At 47.5% G+C, this 20255-nt stretch overlaps 1 protein-coding gene across 2 annotated transcripts in view; it reads right to left on the reverse strand.

Moving 5' to 3' along the window:
• LOC144607766 (1-phosphatidylinositol 4,5-bisphosphate phosphodiesterase delta-3-like) overlaps window positions 1–20255 on the reverse strand; it is a 56454-nt gene that overhangs the window by 18950 nt on the left and 17249 nt on the right. For both annotated transcript variants that reach the window (XM_078424821.1, XM_078424822.1), the window contains exons 5-8: window positions 18787–19012; window positions 7168–7369; window positions 4226–4370; window positions 2081–2233 (exon numbers count right to left, since the gene is read on the reverse strand). In XM_078424821.1, the coding sequence (XP_078280947.1) occupies window positions 2081–2233; window positions 4226–4370; window positions 7168–7369; window positions 18787–19012 (726 nt within the window). The remainder of the gene's footprint in view (window positions 1–2080; window positions 2234–4225; window positions 4371–7167; window positions 7370–18786; window positions 19013–20255) is intronic.

Raw genomic sequence — 20255 nt, forward strand, 5'->3', positions numbered from 1 at the left:
CTGAAGCCTTTCTATAATCGACGACATGAATTATCATGCGAGCAGGGATGCATAAAGTGGGGTTACAGAGTGGTTGTACCAGAGTCTTTAAGAAACAAGATTATGTTCGAACTTCATGCCGAACATCCTGGCATAGTTAGCATGAAGTCAATTGCTAGAAGTTTTGTGTATTGGCCTGGTATAGACAGTGACATTGAGTCACTGGTGAGCAAATGTAGCGTGTGTCAAGATTGCCGGAGTAAACCACCAAAAACACCACTGCAACCCTGGTCATGGCCAAGTAGACCGTTTCAGAGAGTTCATGTAGACTTTTGTGAAAAGGGTAATGATAATTTTCTGGTACTAGTAGATAGTCATTCCAAATGGATTGAGGCTAAGCATATGGGATCAAGCACTACTGCTGAGCGTACCATAGACGAGTTGAGATCGATATTTGCATGTCATGGTTTACCAGAAGAACTTGTTTCTGATAACGGACCTCAGTTTCGTTCAGAACAGTTCAAAGAGTTCATGCAGCGTAACAGGGTAAAACACACACTTGTTCCTCCATACCATCCAGCCTCCAATGGGGCGGCGGAAAGGTCTGTTAGAGTAGTCAAAGAGGCTCTCAAGAAACAGGTTTTGCAGGGTAGTTCAAAGCTCAGCATGAAACATCATTTGACTAGTTTCTTGCTGAAGTACAGAACTACACTACACACAACTACGGGTTATTCACCTGCAGAACTGTTGATGAAGAGAAGGCTAAGAATACGCCTAAGTCTAGTTCAACCCAATTTGGCCTCGAGAGTTGAGCAAAAACAGTTAAGTCAAAAACACCACTTCCTTTCTCAACCCCAATCTATTGCCTTCTCCCCATAACCCCTGTCAGCCGTGTTTATAATTGCCCACTCTAAATCCCCAGTCATGGTGATAATCTACTGTGATACAATGCAATGATTGTTCTGTGGCAAATTGATGCCCTGCCAGTCCAACACTCTGCCACTCTAATGCAGTGTCAGTCTGATACCATACATTGTTACTCCGGTGTCCTTCCTTTCCCCTAACCTCCACTCCGATACTTGCCGGTCCAGGGCCTGCTGCTCTGATACATTACCAGGCTGAAGTCTGAAGAAGGGTCTCGACCCGAAACTTCACCCATTCCTTCTCTCCCGAGATGATGCCTGACCCGCTGAGTTACTCCAGCATTTTGTGTCTACCTTTGATTTTAACCAGCATCTGCAGTTTTTTTTTCCACTGAAACATCACCACCCTGATCCCCTTCCTCTCCCATTTCCCGTCACTCTCAAACATTGTCACTTTGGCAATCTGTCCGCTGAATTTTCCCCGTTACTTTGCCCCTGGAACTTGGTGCAATGCCACACCCATCCTTTGCCACTTTGATGCACTGCAACACTGCATCTGCTCGTGGCACTTCAAAGCAATACCACTCCCGCTTTCCCAATACATCTCACTCTCGTACTCTGCCTGTTGGATACCTCATCTCTGTGAATTCCTGCCACTCCCGTAACCCACCATCCCATTACTCTGCCACCTCAACATCCTGCCACAGTGGGGCAATCACTTTCAATCCCCAATACCCTCCAACACCTCCTCTTTACTAGTCAGTCAGATAACCCCAGCATTTCATAATGTGCCTGTTAGATAACCCATCCTTCTGAATTCCTGCCACTTCTGCAACCTACCACTCTGAGACCCATCCTTACTGTTCCACAGTCACTCTATTGCATTGTTACTGATGGCCTCCTCATTACCACTCTGTCACACTGCCACTCTGACAAAAGAGAACATACAACAGTACAGCACAGGAACAGGCCCTTCGGCCCATTGGCATCATGTACTGAACATGATGCCAATGCTAACTATAGTCTACCTGCACATCATCTATATCCTTCCATTCCCTGCATATCCATATGCCTATACAAAAGTATCATAAATGCCAAATGTCAATGCCAAATAGACTAACACCCCGCAACTCTGACACGCTACACACCCTGTTACACGGCCACTCCTGGGACATTTGCTTCTGTTGTTGTGAAGACATCAGACTGGGTGAAATGAGAACTCTGGGTCACTTGCTTACCTCGGGTGAAGGAAGCTCCTTTGGGACTTCCTCATCAATCAGGGCGGTGACCAGCATGTTGCCGAGGATGTCCTTCAAATGCCGGGCCATGACCGTCTGCTGCTCCTTGCCACAGTGATTCTCCAGGGACAGGATGACGGGATACGGAGAGACCTGCAGACAGGTTTAAATGTACAGCTGGCATCATAAGTTTTAGTTAGTTTACAGATACAGGGTGGAAACAGGCCCACTGAGTCTGCGCTGACCAGCGATCCCTGTGCACCAGCACTGTCCTTCACACGAGGCTCCATTTACAATTTATACAGAAGCCAATTTTCCTACAAACCTGTACATCTTTGGAGTGTGGGAGGCTACTGGAGAAAACCCATGCAGGTCACGGGGAGAACGTACAAACTCCATACAGACAGCACCCGTAGTCAGGATCGAACCCGGTCTCTGGTGCTGTAAGGCAGCAACTCTACCGCTGTGCCACCATGAAGTGAAGGCAATTGCAGATCTTTGTTTCGTGAATCGTCATGGAAACACAATCACGCAGCCCACTGTGATCAACTGATTAAACACCCATTTATACCAATCCTACACTGACCACATGTCATTACTTTCTACATTTCCATCAACTCTCCCCAGTTTCCACCACTCACCGACATATTGGAGACAATTTACAGTTGTCAATTGACCATTCCATCTCGGAATGTAGGAGGAAACAGGAGCATCCATTAGAGACCCACGCGGTCACAGGAGGAATGTGCAAACTCCACACAGACAGCACCGGAGATCAGGACCTGACCTGGGTCATTGGAGCTCTGAGATAGCAGTTCTACTTACTTGAACAAGAGGCTTACTTGAACAAGTTTTCAGAGCAACATACGTCTCCGTCAGCTTCGTGAGCATTCAAAATAATTTAGTATCTATGCACAGGTCAATCAGGGTAACTATCCCTTTTCATCACCTTATCCATCAGAGATATTGGAACTTGTACAACAAAGTTGTTCAGTCCCTCTGGCCTTCCAAAGATCTCAACGTTGATTATGCGGATCTCAGACGTGTTGCCTTGCATTTCTCAGGATTACATTCCATGTACAATTTCTTTGCTCATCTTAACGACTCTGTCCCTGTCAACAGCACTATTCATCTTCACTTGATCTGCAAACTTATTAATCGTACCTCCTGTATTTACATAACAAGCAGCAAGGGTCTACAGCTGGTCCGTGAGATGCACCACATGTCACAGGTTTTCCAATTGCCAAAGCAACCCTTTGCCATTGCTCTGTGTCTCCAATCACCAAGCCAGCTGTTGATCCAATTAACCGAGTTGCTCTGGATCCCATGGGCACTTTCAGTTTGCAACCTTTTCAAAATACTCAATCAAATCAATGGTTAAAACTTAAGGGACCCCAGGATTATTAGAACATAGAACAGTACAGCACCTGCAGACTCATTAGCCTACAATATTAGTGCCGAGCATGAGTCAAAGACAAACTCTTACCTGCCTGCACATGCACATTCCGAAGTTTCTATGACATTAATCAGACTGGTTCGCCTACTAACAAAACCAGAGTATCTTTGATTACCCCAGCCTTTCCAGGTGCAGATTAATCCTGTCCTTTTCCCCAAAACGTCCCTATCACGGATGTTAGACTCACTGCCCTGTATGAGCGTTTGACAGCACTGGGCCTCTACTCGCTGGTGTTTAGAAGGTTGAGGGGGGACCTCATTGAAACCTATGGTGTAGTAGGCTCGATAGGCCGAATGGCCTAATTCTACTCCTGTAACTTGTGAATCACATGCCTTATCCCCGATTCCGCTCTGAATAAAGAAACCATATTTGTTGCCAAATATCTGTTGGCATTGGAGGTATAAAATCTCTCTCAGAGCCTCAGCTAGATCCTCCCTTACCTCCATAACAGTAGGATACATCTCCTCAGGCTCTGGAGATTTATCCACTTTTAAAACCACTGACATATCTAAGACCACTTCTGCTTTAATGGGAATATATTCTGAAATCCCCATCCCCTTCCCTGATTTCTCCAAGTCCTTTTTGGTAAAAAGGAGTATTGAATCACAGTTGATCACAGTCTCAGTTATCCAACGGTTCACCTCAGAAAACCCACAGTCAGTTACTGGGGACATTCAGTGTCGTCTTACCGTGAAGGCGTAATCCCTGATGGTTGTAATGACATCCTTGAAGAGGATTTTTGAGGTGAGTGTGTACCCATGGTAGATGATCGGCTCTCCGTTTTGCCCCTCCCAGCAGTCCAACTCCACACAGCGGCAGCCCCTCAGGAGAGCTCTGGAAAACATGAATCCCACATCGAATGTTGTGAGTTTGCTGCTGATTTCAAGATGCACATTATAAATCGGCTGAGACTGTCTCAGTGCCTCTCTCTAAAATACTAGGAATTATATGAAGCATTAACAAAGATGCATCTCCGAGATGATGCCAGAGTTTGGCATCTCTTTGGATACTCTTCATAGATGAGGATCTACTATCATCTGATACAATCCTTTTACACTTTTAAATCTATTTTCTACCTGTAAATCTAGCACAATTTCTTCATGTTCTAGTGATATTTTATGGTTCACCTCTACCCCATTTCAACATTGGACTTTGTCTAGGAAAATGGTGTGCGACAATGTGTGGGAAGGAACAGCAGATGCTGGTTTACACCGAAGATAGACACAAAATGCTGAAGTAACTCAGCGGGACAGGCAGCATCTCTGGAGAGAAGGAATGGTTGTCCCGAAATGTCACCCATTCCTTCTATCCAAAGATACTGCCTGTTCCGCTGAGTTACTCCAGAATTTTGTGTCTATCTTTGGTGTGCTACTCCGCTGAGAAATATACATTTTGCACTCTGTATCTTCCCCATTACTCTCCCAACTGTTTGACTTGTGCGCATTTATTTTTGGTATTAGTTGATCTGATTGATTAGCATGCAGAATAAAACTTTTTGCTGTACCTCGGTGCATGTGACAATAATAATAAACCTAAAGCCAAACTATCTGTATTAAGCAAATGTTTGCAGTGAGGAACAGTGTTCATGCAGAAATGTCCTCCCACAGGCATCTCAGTCCTGCCCAGTTCCCGAGTGAGAAGCCTAGGCACATATGGAGAGCAGCTGGCCACAGGCAACAATTCTTAAAGCAACACATATGCTTCGTCTTTGTTTAATGATGAAAACAATTGCATAAGCAAAAGACCAAATGTACACTATCGCAGTATAAATTTGGCACAAAGCTTGCCCTATTTTTAGTTTAGTCGTTGAGAGACAGCATGGAGAGAGCCCCTGTGGAGAGAGCCCACTGAGCACACTGACCATCGATCACCCATTCACACTAGTTCCATTTTATCCCACCCACCCATTCACACTAGTTCCATTTTATCCCACCCACCCATTCACACTAGTTCTATGTTATCCTCATCTGCTCCCTGCGCACTAGGGGCACTATGCAGAGGCCAATTAACCTACAAAACCACACTTCTTTGGGATGTGGAAGCAAACCAGAGCACCCAGAGGAAACCTGCACAGTCACAGGGAGAACGTGCAAACTCCACCCCGACAGCACCCGAGGTCAGGATTAAGCCCGGCTCTCCTCTAGCTGCGCCCTTAAAGATAATTGGGTTGAAGTCTTTCCTAATTGGCTCCTCGCCATTGTAGACCTGTTATCGAGCTCTGATGGATTTGTGATGAAGCCTCTGATATCTTTTATCATCAAGATTCTTTGGTGGTGTTCCTGTTCCTCTGGTCTGGGATCTACTCCTCCACTGTTGCCTCGCGTGAACTGAGGTGCTATGTGTCAAGTCTCCACTACCACATCTTATGTAGGCTTCATCCTCATAGTCTCTGACTCTGAGCTGCACAAGACCACTGTGTCATACAGAGCAGAGACAAGCCCTTCGGCCCATCATATCCAAGCTGACCATCGAGTAGCCATTTATACTAATCCCATTTGCCAGCGTATGGGCCTCAGCCTTCTATGTACTTGTACTTCATGTACTTGTCTTGATTGCTATTAAATATTTTGAGAGCCACTGCCTCCATCACATCTCAGACAATGAATTCCAGATTCCAACCACCCTCTGGATGAAACATTCTTCTTCAAATTTGCAGTGAACCTCTACCTGTCTTCCTAAACCAAAACCCGCCAGTTTGAGACATGTTGACTATAAGTAAAATGTTTCTAATATTCATTTGACTATCTCACTCATTGTAGCAATTACAGTACATTGTAGCATTGTTTCAGGGTTCTCATGCTCCCAATGTGATAGTGAGACAGGTAAAACAGGTGGAGGAGTTGCATTCCTAATCAAGGAGAATGTCACAGCGGCATTCCGAGAGGACATACTGAAGGGTGCATCCAATTAGGCAATATAGATAGAGATCAAAGTACGAAAGGTGTAATCAACCTAATGGGAATCTACTATAGGCCTCCTAATAAACAGCACGAAATAGAGGAACAGATACTTAAGACAGATTATGGAAAGATGGAAAAGAAAAAAGATTGATACATTGGGAGACACTAATTTCCCCAAAAGATAGACACAAATTGCTGGAGTAACTCAGTGGGACAGGCAGGATCTCTGGAGAGAAGGATTGGGTGACATTTCAGGTCGAGACCAAGAGTCTTTGGTGTAGGCCAACATCTGCAGCTCCTTCCTACACATATTAATTTCCCCAATATTGACTGGGACTTCATTAGTGCAAAAGGCCTAGATGGGGCACAATTTGTTAGGTGTATCCAAGAGGGTTTCTTAAAACAATGAGGATAGCCCAACTCAAGACAGGGCCATACTGGACCTTGTATTGGGAAATAAATCTGCCCAGGTGACTGGTTTTCAGTGGGAGAGCATTTTGAGAACAATTCCATATATTTTAAGATAGTTATGAATGAGGATAAACCTGGACCTTGGAGGAACGTACTAAAATGGTGTAAAGCAGGACACAACAATATCAGCCAGGTGCTAGGGAGAATAAATTGAGAGCAGATGTTATTGGGTTTGTCCATATCAGACATGTAGGTGTCATTTAAAGACCAGGTGATCAGAGTATAGGACCAGCATGCTCCAGTAAGGAGGGGATAACAACCTGATATAGGCCTCGGTACTGCTTGGTCCTCCCAGCTGGTCCTCCATCAGATAGGTGTTATGCGAGGAGGAGATGAAGTAGTGGCTGAGTGGCTGGCTCATGTCCTGGTAGACTTGGTCATGGTCGGTGTTAAATATATCCCCGTCTCCAGACAACAAGTACATCATGAAGCCATCTTGGGTAAACAGCAGGTTCTTCTTAGCTGAAAAAATCAAGAACAATTTCAAGGTCATTATCACTCATTTGAGACTTATTTCTCCAACTTTAAACACTTTTACCTTCACCTTCCTCAGCAACGTACAGTGTTGTCCTTGGATAAAGTCCTCTGGAGAGCACACGCCTTAGGATCAGAGAGTGCAGACTTTGGCAATGGAGAGCACAGAGTGGTAACTGGATCGCACAGGACTGAGAGGACCTCATCATTGTGCCATATATAACTCAGTCCTCAGCAGTAGACATATCTGGTATCTCCAAACTGGGCAACAGGCGCAGAAATATGTACACTGCCACATAGCCCGACCAGGTGGAGTAACATATAAATGAAATCATTACCTTTAAAATTATTTAAATGTGTGGACTATTAGCACGTTCTCCCGGTGGGTTTCCTCCGGGTGCTCCGGTTTCCCCTCACATCCAAAAGAAGTGCAGATTTGCAGGTTAACTCGCCTTTCTAAATTGTCCCCAGTGCGTAGGGAGTGGATGCGAAAGTGGAATAACATAGAACAAATGTGAATGATGGTTGGCGTGGATTCGATGGGCCAAAGGGCCTGTTTCCATGCTATATCTCTGAAGAAATTTGATCAGCTCCAAGGATCCGAGTTCAATCCCCAACCCTGGTCCTTGGTCTGTGTGGTGTTTGCAAATTCCAAACCATAACTCTGTGGGCTACCTCCGGATGTTCCTCCTACATTCCAGAGATAGGTTGAGAGGTTAATCGCCATATGTATATTATCCCATTGCACAAGTTAGTGGTAAAAAGAATCAAAGAGAAGTTGATGAGCATGTGTGAGGGGGAATATGTCACAGTTGTTCAAGGAAATAAAGGGAGTGGGAATGGAATTGATGGAACTACAGTCCTGGAGCTAGCACAGACCCAATGGACCAAATGGCCTATTTTTGTGTTGTGATAAAGAAAGAAAAAGTATTTCTCCCTCCCTCTATAATTGCTGTGGTGTTAGGGTTGTATAGAAGGGTGTTCAGAAGGCACACCAGGCACGACTAACATGATAAAGTGCCAGTATGGCGAGTCCGAAACTTGCTAGTTGTAGACGAAGTTTATTGCAGCCGCAATACACGAATACAGAGTCAAAACAACAAGTTACAGGACAACCAATATAAACTTACTGTCTTCCTTGAAGACTTCGCCGAACTGCCTAAATCGGGCGCCAAACGCGCACCTGACATCGCTGGCCAATCAGCGATGTCGTTTGCTGGACCAATCCTCATGGTCGCGTTCCCACGTGACCTCGCTGGCCAATCCGAGGGTTCGACGACCTGGACCATTCTCTATGGTCGCTACATGACCCCCCCCAGAACCCGAGGTGCGGAACCTAGCAGGGAGCCGGATTTCGCGACCATAACGAGTACGGAGAGGGACAGCCTGAACCACAGGAGCCGGAGGTTCCGGACTTGGTGGAACAGCCGGAACGGGAGGTTCTGGAGGAACTACCGGAACGGGGGGTCCTGGAGGAACTGCCGAAACGGGGGGTCCTAGGGGAACTGCCGAAACTGGAGGTCCCGGAGGAACTGTCGGAATGGGGGTTTGTGGACTGGGCGGAACTAACGGAGGTCGGCCTCTTCTAGGGGTTTGACCGACCAGGACTGGTTGATCTGGGTCCAAATGGGCAGGTTTGAGCCGGGACACCGAGACGAGTTCACTCTTGCTGCCCATGTCTAAGGTGAAAGTAGCCGTTCCCTTACGTAAAACCCGAAACGGCCCTTGATAGACCCTCTGCAACGGGGCGCGATGGGCATCTTTACGCAAAAAAACAAACTCACAGTCCTTCAGGGAAGACGGTTCATGTACCATGGGACACCCATGACGTGAAGTCGGCACTGGAGCCAGGGAGCCCACCCGTTCCCGGAGAGCTGCTAACGCTGATGGGACTGTAGGGAGCAGGGCTGAAGTGTCCGGAAACAGATCTCCAGGTACTCGAAGGGTCGAGCCATATACCAGCTCTGCGGACGACGCACCGAGATCTGGCTTAGGAGCCGTCTGGATGCCCAACAGAACCCAAGGGAGTTGGTCTACCCAGTCTGGGCCTTCAAGCCTTGCACAGAGGGACGCCTTAAGTTGGCGGTGGAACCTTTCTACGAGTCCATTTGCCTGGGGGTGATATGCAGTTGTGGGTTGTAATTTGGACCCGTACAGTTCCGCCAGCGCGGCCCAGAGGGACGAAGTGAACTGTGGTCCTCTGTCAGTTGTAATAACTGCCGGGACCCCGAAACGAGCTACCCAGTGAAGGGCCAAAGTCCTAGCACAAGACGCTGACGAGATATCACACAATGGGAAAGCCTCTGGCCACCGGGTGAACCGATCCACCACCGTGAGGAGGTGGGTGTAGCCCCGGGAGGAAGGCAAAGGCCCGACCAAATCCACGTGGATGTGGAAAAAACGAAAAGCCGGGACTTCGAAATCCTGTACGGGGGGCTGGACGTGGCGCTGGACCTTAGCGGTCTGACAGGGCACGCAGGAACGTGCCCATCCCGCTACCTGTTTCCGCAGGCCATGCCAGACAAACCTCGCTGCCACCAAGGCAGAGGTGGAGCGGATGGACGGGTGTGCCAGCCCATGAATGGCATCGAAAACCCGGCGCTGAAGGGAGGGCGGTACTACCGGCCTGGGGCGAGGAAGAGAAACATCGCACCAGACTTTCGTGCCCTCCGACCCACAAGCTACCTGGGCCAACTTCAATCCCGAAGTGGTGGACTGGTACGTCGAAACGGTATCCGCCAGGAGCTGTGCCTCCGCGAGCTCCTGGGGATCCACTTCGCAGTCCACCGCCGAAATAGGGGGAAAAGCAGGTCTAGACAGGGCGTCAGCAACGGCATTCAGCTTACCCGCGATATGACGGACATCTGTGGTAAATTCTGAGATAGCAGTCAGGTGCCGCTGCTGGCGGGCCGACCATGGGTCAGACAATTTCAAAAAAGCAAATGTTAATGGCTTGTGGTCCGTAAATGCCACAAATGGGCGGCCCTCGAGGAAATACCTGAAATGACGGACAGCTAAATGGAGAGCTAGAAGCTCTCGGTCAAATGCGCTATATTTCAGCTCGGCCGAATTTAGTTGCCGGCTGAAAAACGCTAAAGGCTGCCAACGGCCACCAACCTGCTGCTCCAGAACCCCGCCCACCGCCACGTCAGAGGCGTCAACCGTCAGGGCCGTGGGGGCGGAGGGGCTCGGATGGACCAGCATGGTGGCGTCTGCCAAGGCTGCCTTAGCTGCCGTAAAAGCCGACTCTGCGGTCGGGGACCACAACAACTCTACCGGATTACCTGCAAGGCATTGGAAAAGTGGGCGCAGGACTCGCGCCGCTGCCGGAACGAATCTATGGTAGAAATTAACCATGCCTACGAACTCCTGCAGCCCTTTTACTGTGGTAGGCCTGGGGAAAGCCCGGATAGCCTCCACCTTCTCTGGCAAAGGGACAGCGCCGGCAGGGGTAATTCTGTGACCTAGAAAATCGAGAGCAGGCAGGCCGAATTGACATTTGGAGGGTTGAATAATGAGCCCGTGGTCTTGGAGCCGCTGGAACACGGTCCGCAAATGGGCCTGGTGTTCTTGCACTGAGGGGCTGGCTACCAGGATGTTGTCTAAATAAATAAACACAAAGGGTAAACCCCTGCCCACGCGGTCCATCAGTCGCTGGAAAGCCTGTGCCGCGTTCTTTAAACCGAAAGGCATACGCAACCATTCAAACAACCCGAACGGAGTAATAGTTGCAGTTTTTTGTATGTCCTCCGGTCGCACCGGAATCTGATGGTATCCTCGCACCAAATCGATTTTGGAAAACACCACCGCTCCTTCCAGTCCAGATGAAAAGTCCTGTAGGTGCGGTATGGGGTAGCGATCAGCCGTGGTGACAGCATTGAGACGCCGATAATCGCCACATGGCCTCCACCCCCCAGATGCCTTGGAGACCATGTGTAACGGCGAGGCCCACGGGCTGTCAGACTGACGAACAATTCCCATTTCCTCCATCTTCCTGAACTCTGCCCGTGCCACCACCAGTTTGTCTGGCGGTAGTCTCCTGGCCCGAGCGAAAACGGGAGGGCCTTCGGTGCGGATGTGATGGACCACACCGTGCTTAGCTGAAGGTGCGTCAAAACGTTGGACGAGCAGCTCTGGGAACTCTGCCAGAATCGCAGCATACGAGTCGGGGGCCGCGACGACGGCCTGGACAGTAGGGCTGGGCGAGGAGGCGATTGCCGGAGCGATGTGCTCGTCTTCAGCAGCGGGTCGGAGGTCGTTACCGCGGACATCAGGGACCAGTGAAAAAGCCCAGAGAAAATCTGCGCCCAGGATCGCTTGTTTGACGTCGGCTATGATGAATGGCCATTCATACGTGCGGAGGCCTAACGCAAGGGACATCTTCCGTGTGCCGAAAGTGCGAATTGGGCTGCCGTTAACCGCGATGAGGGTGGGACCTGTCTTACCCGATCTGGTTTCGAGGTCGGTCGGCGGCACTATGCTGACGATGGCTCCGGTGTCTACCAAAAATTCTGTGTCCGTGAATCGATCATGGACATAGAGGCGCCGGTTCTGGCCAATCGTAACTGCCCCTATGTACGATCGGCCGAGGCATTTCCCGCGAAGGTACAAGGCAAACGACAGTTGCGGGATTCGTTACCCCATCGTAGGTGATAATAGCACCAGCCGCGCTTGTGCGGATCTTTTTGGCGGGCTTTCGGAGAATTGGCGGGAGACGTGGCGCCATCTTGCCGTCGCTGTGGCGTGGTCACCGATGTCGAGACTTTGTTGATGGAATCACTTGCCTTGTTTTTTGCCGCTATGAGCGCGTCCGCTTTCGCTGCATATGCTTCGGGGTCCTTAAAAGAACAATCCGTAAGCAGCAGTCGGACATCCTCGGGAAGTTTCTCGCGGAATGCCTGTTCAAACATCGGGCAATCCGTATGCTCACCGGCTAGCACCATCATTTCGGCCATGCGGACGGAAGGCAGTTGGTCTCCAAGCTCCGGTAGGTGCAGAAGTTTTGCCGCACCACCATGCTTATTTAACCCGAAGGTTCGCAGTAATGCCTTCTTCATGGTTTCATATTTGTCTTCCGCAGGTGAATTTATGATAAACCGCATCATGCGCTTGGTTGTGTCCGGCGATAGAGCGCTGACGAGGTAGAAGTACTTCGTGGAATCGTCCGACACCTTCTTTATGTGGAATTGAGCCTCGGCGTGGATAAACCAAGCTTGCGGTGCGTACGTCCAAAATAACGGAAGATGAACGCCTGCCGCGCTTGACTCCGGTGTGCCCTGCTCGGTCATCGTCAACGAGGCGTCGGGTTCCTGCTCAGTTGGTGATCGTCCAGATCACGTTCGGGGTCACCAATATGGTGAGTCCGAAACTTGCTAGTTGTAGACGAAGTTTATTGCAGCCGCAATACACGAATACAGAGTCAAAACAACAAGTTACAGGACAACCAATATAAACTTACTGTCTTCCTTGAAGACTTCGCCGAACTGCCTAAATCGGGCGCCAAACGCGCACCTGACATCGCTGGCCAATCAGCGATGTCGTTTGCTGGACCAATCCTCATGGTCGCGTTCCCACGTGACCTCGCTGGCCAATCCGAGGGTTCGACGACCTGGACCATTCTCTATGGTCGCTACACCAGCAAACAAAGTTGGAATAAACGACAACTTGGGTGAACCAACAGATCGGATGAAAACTCTGAGGTCTTGTCACATTTGGTTGTTGAGTTGCAGCTGACAATTACTGGTGGAAGAGAGCCCCAAAACATCCCTCCCCTCCCGCTCAGTGACAGTGGCAACCATTATCTAAGGTTAAAGACTGAAACACTCATAACCATGTTTCACCAGAAGTGTTAAATAGATCACCCATCTCAACGTCCTCCTGAGATCCTGCCGCAGTGATGGTTCCCTAGAACTGTACCAGTCAACAGAGCTTTATTTGTCAACAGAGCTTTATTTGTCATTCGGTACCAAGGTACCGAACAAAATTACATAGCAGTCACACAAAAAAAAAGAACACAAGACACATGACCCCAACACAAACGTCCATCACAGTGACTCCAAACAACCCCTCACTGTGATGGAGGCAACAAAACTTCCACTCTCTTCCCCACGCCCACGGACAGACAGCTCGTCCCCGACCGGCCCGCACAGTCCCCGCAAGGGGATGGAAGTCCCCGCGGCCGAGCCGCACCGGGCGCTGACACGTCTCGCGGCCGAGCCGGGCGATGGAAGGCCCACTGCAGTGGGCAGGTGCTAGAGACGGGAAGGTCGACGCTCCCGCCCCCACGAGTCTCGGGTAGATGAGGCTCGTCAGCCTGGGAAGGCAGTCCATCTAGGAGAGGGAAAACTCTGATCTAAAACCTCCACTGCCTCGTGGCCATATCCAATCATGGAAAAGGCTCCAGGAGCGAACCTCAAGAAAGATCCGGAGTCGGAGTCCCTAAGGCAGTTCGTCGTTCTGGCAGCTCCTGCGATGGCGCTGGTGCCAAACTGTAACGGCTCTGCTGTTCCTTTGGATCGATCAGCGACGTGGAGAGGGGGGGGGATGTGCTGCACGGGCAACAGCCTGCCCTTCATATGACATCGCTCAGGCTTGCATCCGACCACACATCCACGCTGCTCTAGCCGAGGTTTGGAGCAAGCAACCAACAACCAGGATGCATCACCCATGGTCAGTCATGACCGAGAGGGGCCTTAGATTAGACCACGCGGCAACAGGACCCTCGACCAACCCGCCCATGCCAACATGATGCCCCACCTAAGCTAGTCCAATTTGCCTGTATTTAGCCCAAATTCCTCTAAACTTTTCCTATCCATGTACCTGTCCAAGTGTCTTTCAAATTATGTTACAGTGCCCGCTTCAACAACCTCTTCCGGCAGCTTGTTCCATAAATCCATCACCCTCTGAGTGAACAGGTTGCCTCTCAGGTTCCTGTTAAATCTTTCTCCTCTCACCTTAAACTCATATCCTCTGGTTCTCTATGCCCCTACCTTGGGTAAAAGGCTGCATTCACCCTATAAATTCCCTTCATGATTGACACACCTCACGAAGATCAGCTCTCTGCCTCTGAAAGAAGAAATTCCAACATGATTCCGTTTTAAAAGACCACCACTATCTTGTAACCATGTCCCCTAGTCTGAGGTTCTCCCACCGAATTAAATACCTCAAGAACAACCCTGTCAGTCATCTTAAGGATGTTATATGTTTCAACATGACAATCACTACTTCTTCTGCTGCTTCTCAGATGCCATGGTCCATGAGTTGAAGGGTAAAGCAGGGCAGGATTAAAAAGACCAATAGAGAAAAGTGGTGGTTATCTAGAATGACCTGCCAGGAGAGATTGTGGAGACAGAAAAAATTACCAAGTTTAACAGGCATTTGGAAAGGAAATTGAGCTGAAAATAAACTTTTTCACCCAAAGTGTTGTGAATTTGTGGAATTCTCTACCGCAGAAGGCAGTGGAGGCCAATTCACTAGTTGAATTTAAAAGAGAGTTAGATAGAGCTCTCGGGGCTAGTGAAATCAAGGGTTATGGGGAAAAGGCAGGCACAGGTTACTGATTGTGGACGATCAGCCATGATCACATTGAATGGCGGTGCTGGCTTGAAGGACCAAATGGCCTCCTCCTGCACCTATTTTCTATTTTTTAATGTTTTTATTTGTAGAGGAACAGGCCTAATGCAAGTAAATGTGATTAGTGGAGATAAGCATCATGATTGGCATGGATGAGTTGGGCTGAAGGGCTAATTTTTATGCTGCACAACTCTATGAAATGTGAATAACAATTGCTAATGGGAGTGCCACGCTCACACCCTCAGCCAAACTGAATTCTCAGCAACTCTGTAAACAAGTCATTCAATCATTTCTATTTTGATGCAACCGCAATGTGAGAAATTCTTTCCAATAGCTATTCATTATATTCTTAGTTCCTGCTCTGTAATGGGAAATGCTTTTATTAATAACTTATTATGTTTTGTTAAACAAATTCCTCTGTGCAACTCAGAGGCAGCAGAAATTCTGTTAGAAACATATCATATCATATCATATCATATCATATCATCATATCATATCATATCATATATCTACAGCCGGAAACAGGCCTTTTCGGCCCTCCAAGTCCGTGCCGCCCAGTGATCCCCGTACATTAACACTATCCTACACCCACTAGGGACAATTTTTACATTTACCCAGCCAATTAACCTACATACCTACATGCGATGAACATAATCATCATAAGGCTCAATCATAGAGTCACAGAGTCTTACAGTGTGGAAACAGGCCCTTCAGACCAACTTGCCCACATTGGCCAACATGTCCCATCTACACTAGTCCCACCTGCCTGCATTTGGCCCATATCCTTCTAAACCTGTCCTATCCTCGTACCTACCTAAATGTTTCTTAAACATTGCGATAATACCTGCCTCAACTACCTCCTCCGGTAGCTCGATCCATACACCTACCACTCTTTGCGTGAAAATGTTACCCCTCAGTTTCCGATTAAATCTTTCCCCCCCCTGACTTTAAACCTATGTCCTCTGGTTCTCAATTTCCCTACTCAGGGCAAGAGACTCTGTGCATCTACCCAATCTATTCCTTTCTTGTTCCTTTCTTAATTTTGTATACCTCAATAAGATCACCCGTCATCCTCGTGTCCTCAAAGGAATAGTGTCCTAGCCTGCTCAACCTATCCGGATAGCTCAGGCCCTCGAGTCCTGGCAACATCCTCGTAAATCCTCTCTGTACCCTTTCCAGCTGCACCATGTCGTCTCTTAACCTCTGCTCTGGGAAGAATGGACCTCGCCTCCCCAGTCTCTCTTCATAATTGAACTGCATCCTCCAGGCGAGATCCTGGTGAATTTACTCTGCTCTCTCTCCAACCCTTTGATGTCTTTTCTGCAGTGCAGTGACCAGAACTGCATGTACTACTACAGATAAGATGTGACCAATGTTAGACCATAGTCTTTCTGCTCAATGGACCGATGATTGAAGGTCAGCATGAGTCAGTGTGAGGCTGCATCTGTCAGTCTGCGACACTTTATCTCTCTCAGCCAGAGAACATCCTGATCCTTCTGTTTCCAGATCATAAGAAGGGAAAGGAAAGTGACAGATTTCTTACTGACCAATATTCAAAATGGAATCAATCTCAGGGTCAGAAATTTAATTCAACATGGAGTTAGAAATGAAGGGAGGGTGAATTCTCCCTCAGACTGGCAGTGAAATAACAATGATCAGCTTGTGAAAATCATCCTTGATAAGGACAGCTAGAAGTGAAGCCTTCCAACTCTCCCATGTTTGTTGATTAACATGGATATGGAAACATATAGGCTTATGGGTATATTTGCCAGTCAGTATACTGTACGTTTGATGCATTAAATCAAATACAAAGCGATTTGTGCAACTGGTTAGGTTGAGAGAGTGGAAATGATAAAACTATTTTTCACTAGTTTCACTGTCATCCTGTTGAGTTTCACTGTCTGTATAACTATTTATCACCTCACCTTATCAATAGACCGTTGTCGGCTCAACCTTTCCTTGAACATCGTTACCTTTTGCATATCTTTCATTCATTTGTTCTATATTTCTCTATATCGATATAGAGAAAACTAGTGAAAGATAGTTTTATCATTTCCACTCTCTCAACCAGACCAGTTGCACAAATCTCTTTGTGTTTGAATTCTCATTTCCCTTTCCCCTGACTCTCAGTGTGAAGAAGGGTCTCGACCCAAAACGTCACCTACCCCTTTTCTCCAGAGGTGCTGCCTGACCCGCTAAGTTACTCCAGCTTTTTGTGTCAATCTCCGGTTTAAACCAGCTCCTTCCTGGACAAAACTATCCTTATAGTCAAATACTTTAAAGCAAACATGGGTGAACTATAACGCCCAGCTCCCGTTTTCCAATCTCTCACTGTTTGATATCTGCTGTTTCTCTTTTTCACTCAAGTAAAGGACCTGACAGTTTCTACATTACGCTCCATCGGCCATGTTGTTGCCGACTCACTCAGCATTCCTCCATCCTCTCGAAGCCTCTCCGTCTCCTCATCAATGCTCTCATTCTCACTACGTTTTTTGTCATTGAAAACTTGGCAATGTTTTATTAGATACGATGAGCAAAATCATTGATAGCAGCGATAGCCAGCAGCTGAGGCCCAAACACAGATCCCTGCAGTCCACCAGTCACAGCCTGACAAGGATCCATTTATTCCCACTTTTTCCTTTCTATCTCTCACCCAATCCTTAGTTCATGTCGGTTTATTGAGCTTAATTCTCTGCTCTCGAATCTCATTCACCATCCTCCAATGTGGGACCTTATCAAAAGCTTTCTGAAAATCCAAATAAACCACATCCACAGTGACAGCACAGTGGCACAGCGGTAGAGTTGCTGCCTTACAGCGCCAGAGACTCGGGTTCGATCCTGACTACAGGTGCTGTGTGCTTTTGAGGGAGAACATCCAGGATAAATAACTGTATACCTTCTCACAATGCTGCAGAATACTTTACAACCAATTATGCACCTTGCCAATGCAGTTACAATAGTTATTATGCATGCATGAGAGTTCCACAAATATCAGACAGTTTATGCTGACATTGGCCTAAATTTTGGGAAGAGCTCCCCTTGCTGTTCTTGGAACTAGCACCACACAATGCTCTGCAGTCTCTGAAAGGGTGGCACAGTCATACAGGTAACGTTGCTATTTGACAGTTCGGGAAACCCAGGTTTGACCCTGACCTCTGTGAACCATGCGAGTTTCCATTAGGTGCTCCCACATTCCCAAGACATGCATGTTGGTGGGCTTGTTGGCCACTGTAAATTGCCTCAATGTGCAGCGGAGTGAGCAATAATGGACAGGAACGGCAGGGTGGTTCTAAGAGTATGGCTTCCTTGACTGTCATAAGAAGATACAAAAAAACATCTACTTAAGACAGCAGACTGGGCCACAGATTATATCTCACCCAAAATGCAGGATTTTCAGCAGTGCTGCTGAGGATATAAAAATAGACAGGAGTTTAGTGAGAGGGATGTAAACAGGTTTCACGTACATAGCACAGTACAGCACGGGGATAGGCCCTTCAGCCCACAACGTCTGTGCTGAACATGGTGCAAAGAGGAGGACACAGTTCAGCTGAGTGAGTGGCAAATGGAGTAACGTGAATTCATGGAATTTGCTGCACAAATCAGAAAAACTGATTATTTCATAAAACCAATCATTCAAACCAGGTAACTCTTCCATCTTCAGGATAACTTTGCGATGCTCTTGCAATCAAATGCTGCAAGATTGATTAACCCAGAAACAGTCATGGCACCTTGATATTTTCCAGTTTGGTTGCTGTGTAAACACAGGTGTTATTATCATCAACTTGAGAGGTATTCCCCAGTCTAGGTAAGATGAAGGTGAATATTTCCCATACCTGTGTCATTCAACTCAAACTTTTGTATAATCGAGACTGCATTTTCATCAGTGGCAATTTCCTTTTGCTCCTTAAGGAATTTCTTCAGCTCCTTGACAGTCAGGATCTGGTCTTCTCCCGAGTAATAGCTAAAGATTTGCTCCAGCTCTGGCCGTTGCATTAGGAATTTGCAGAAGTCCTCGATCTCACTTTTTTCCAGTTTGTTTGTTTTTGATCTGTCGCATTGCTGAAAGAGGTTAAAGTCGATCAGTTCAATCCACCCCAGAAAGTAATGGAACTTGAGTTACTACCACAACACACCCATTCTGTGTCTGTCTGTTAGTGAGTGTAATTATGTGCATGTTAGTGTGCGTGGTTGGGGTACATTTGTGTGGATCTGTTTTTTTTTTAGAGATACATCGCAGAAACAGGACCTTCAGCCCACCGACTCTGTGCCAACCAACAATCCCCGCACATTAACACTATCCTATTAGGGATAATTTTACATTAGGGATAATTTTACAATTATACTAAGCCAATGAACCTACAAACCTGTACGTCTTTGGAGTGTGGGAGGAAGCTGAAGATCCAGGAGAAAATCCACGCAAGTCACGGGAAGATGGTACAAACTCTGTACAGACAGCATCCGTAGTCGGGATCAAACCCCAGGTCTCTGGTGCTGTAAGGCAGCACCTCTAGTGCTGCGCCACTGTGCAGCCATTGTGTATTTACCAATACCTGCTCGTTGATTTATGTGAGTCTGATGTATCCACCATTGTGTTATTTTGTTTGTAACTGTGTATGTGTGTGTGCTTGTATGCGCATGTGCGTGCATGCGTGTGTGTGCGTACGTGTGTGTGTGTTTGAAGGTGTTGGGAGAAAATCGAAAGCACACCTTTTCCTAGTCCTGACACTTTACATGAGAATAGGTATTTGATCGTCAGCCTCAGCTTTGACCATGCTAAGGGACAGGGTTACCCAAGGCGCAGAGAAGAATCTAATTTGCTTCATCAGTTGGAAAGGTTGCTCATCACCTTGACAGACATATTCAATGTGAAAAAGGTGACGTCTCTGGACAAATTCTAGGGTCCCTTTCATTCAAATCTATTTCCATCTATGCACTGCCAAAGGAGGTGAAATAGCCACCTACAGGAATATCTTCCACCCTATCTTGTCCAACTCCCTCTATAAAACCACAATTAAATTAAACTCCTCTCTTCCAGCAGCGGCGCAGACCCCAATTATTCATTGGCGAGAAAAGTTTTGACCCTCTCACCATTGAGAACAGTTTCCACCAACCCTGTGTCTGCCCTTCACGAGTTTGAACACCTCTTGTTGGATCTTCTCGGACCTTCTCTGCACCAAAGAGAACATCCACAGCTCCTCCAGTCCAATCACCTCACTAAAGACCCTCTTCCCTGGAATCCCTCCTGCACCCTCTTCAAACCCTTCCCATCTTTCCTCATATCAGGTACCCAGAATTGGGATAC

This window comes from Rhinoraja longicauda, chromosome 29 (genome assembly GCF_053455715.1).
Source record: "Rhinoraja longicauda isolate Sanriku21f chromosome 29, sRhiLon1.1, whole genome shotgun sequence".
Taxonomy (NCBI): Eukaryota; Metazoa; Chordata; class Chondrichthyes; order Rajiformes; family Arhynchobatidae; genus Rhinoraja; species Rhinoraja longicauda.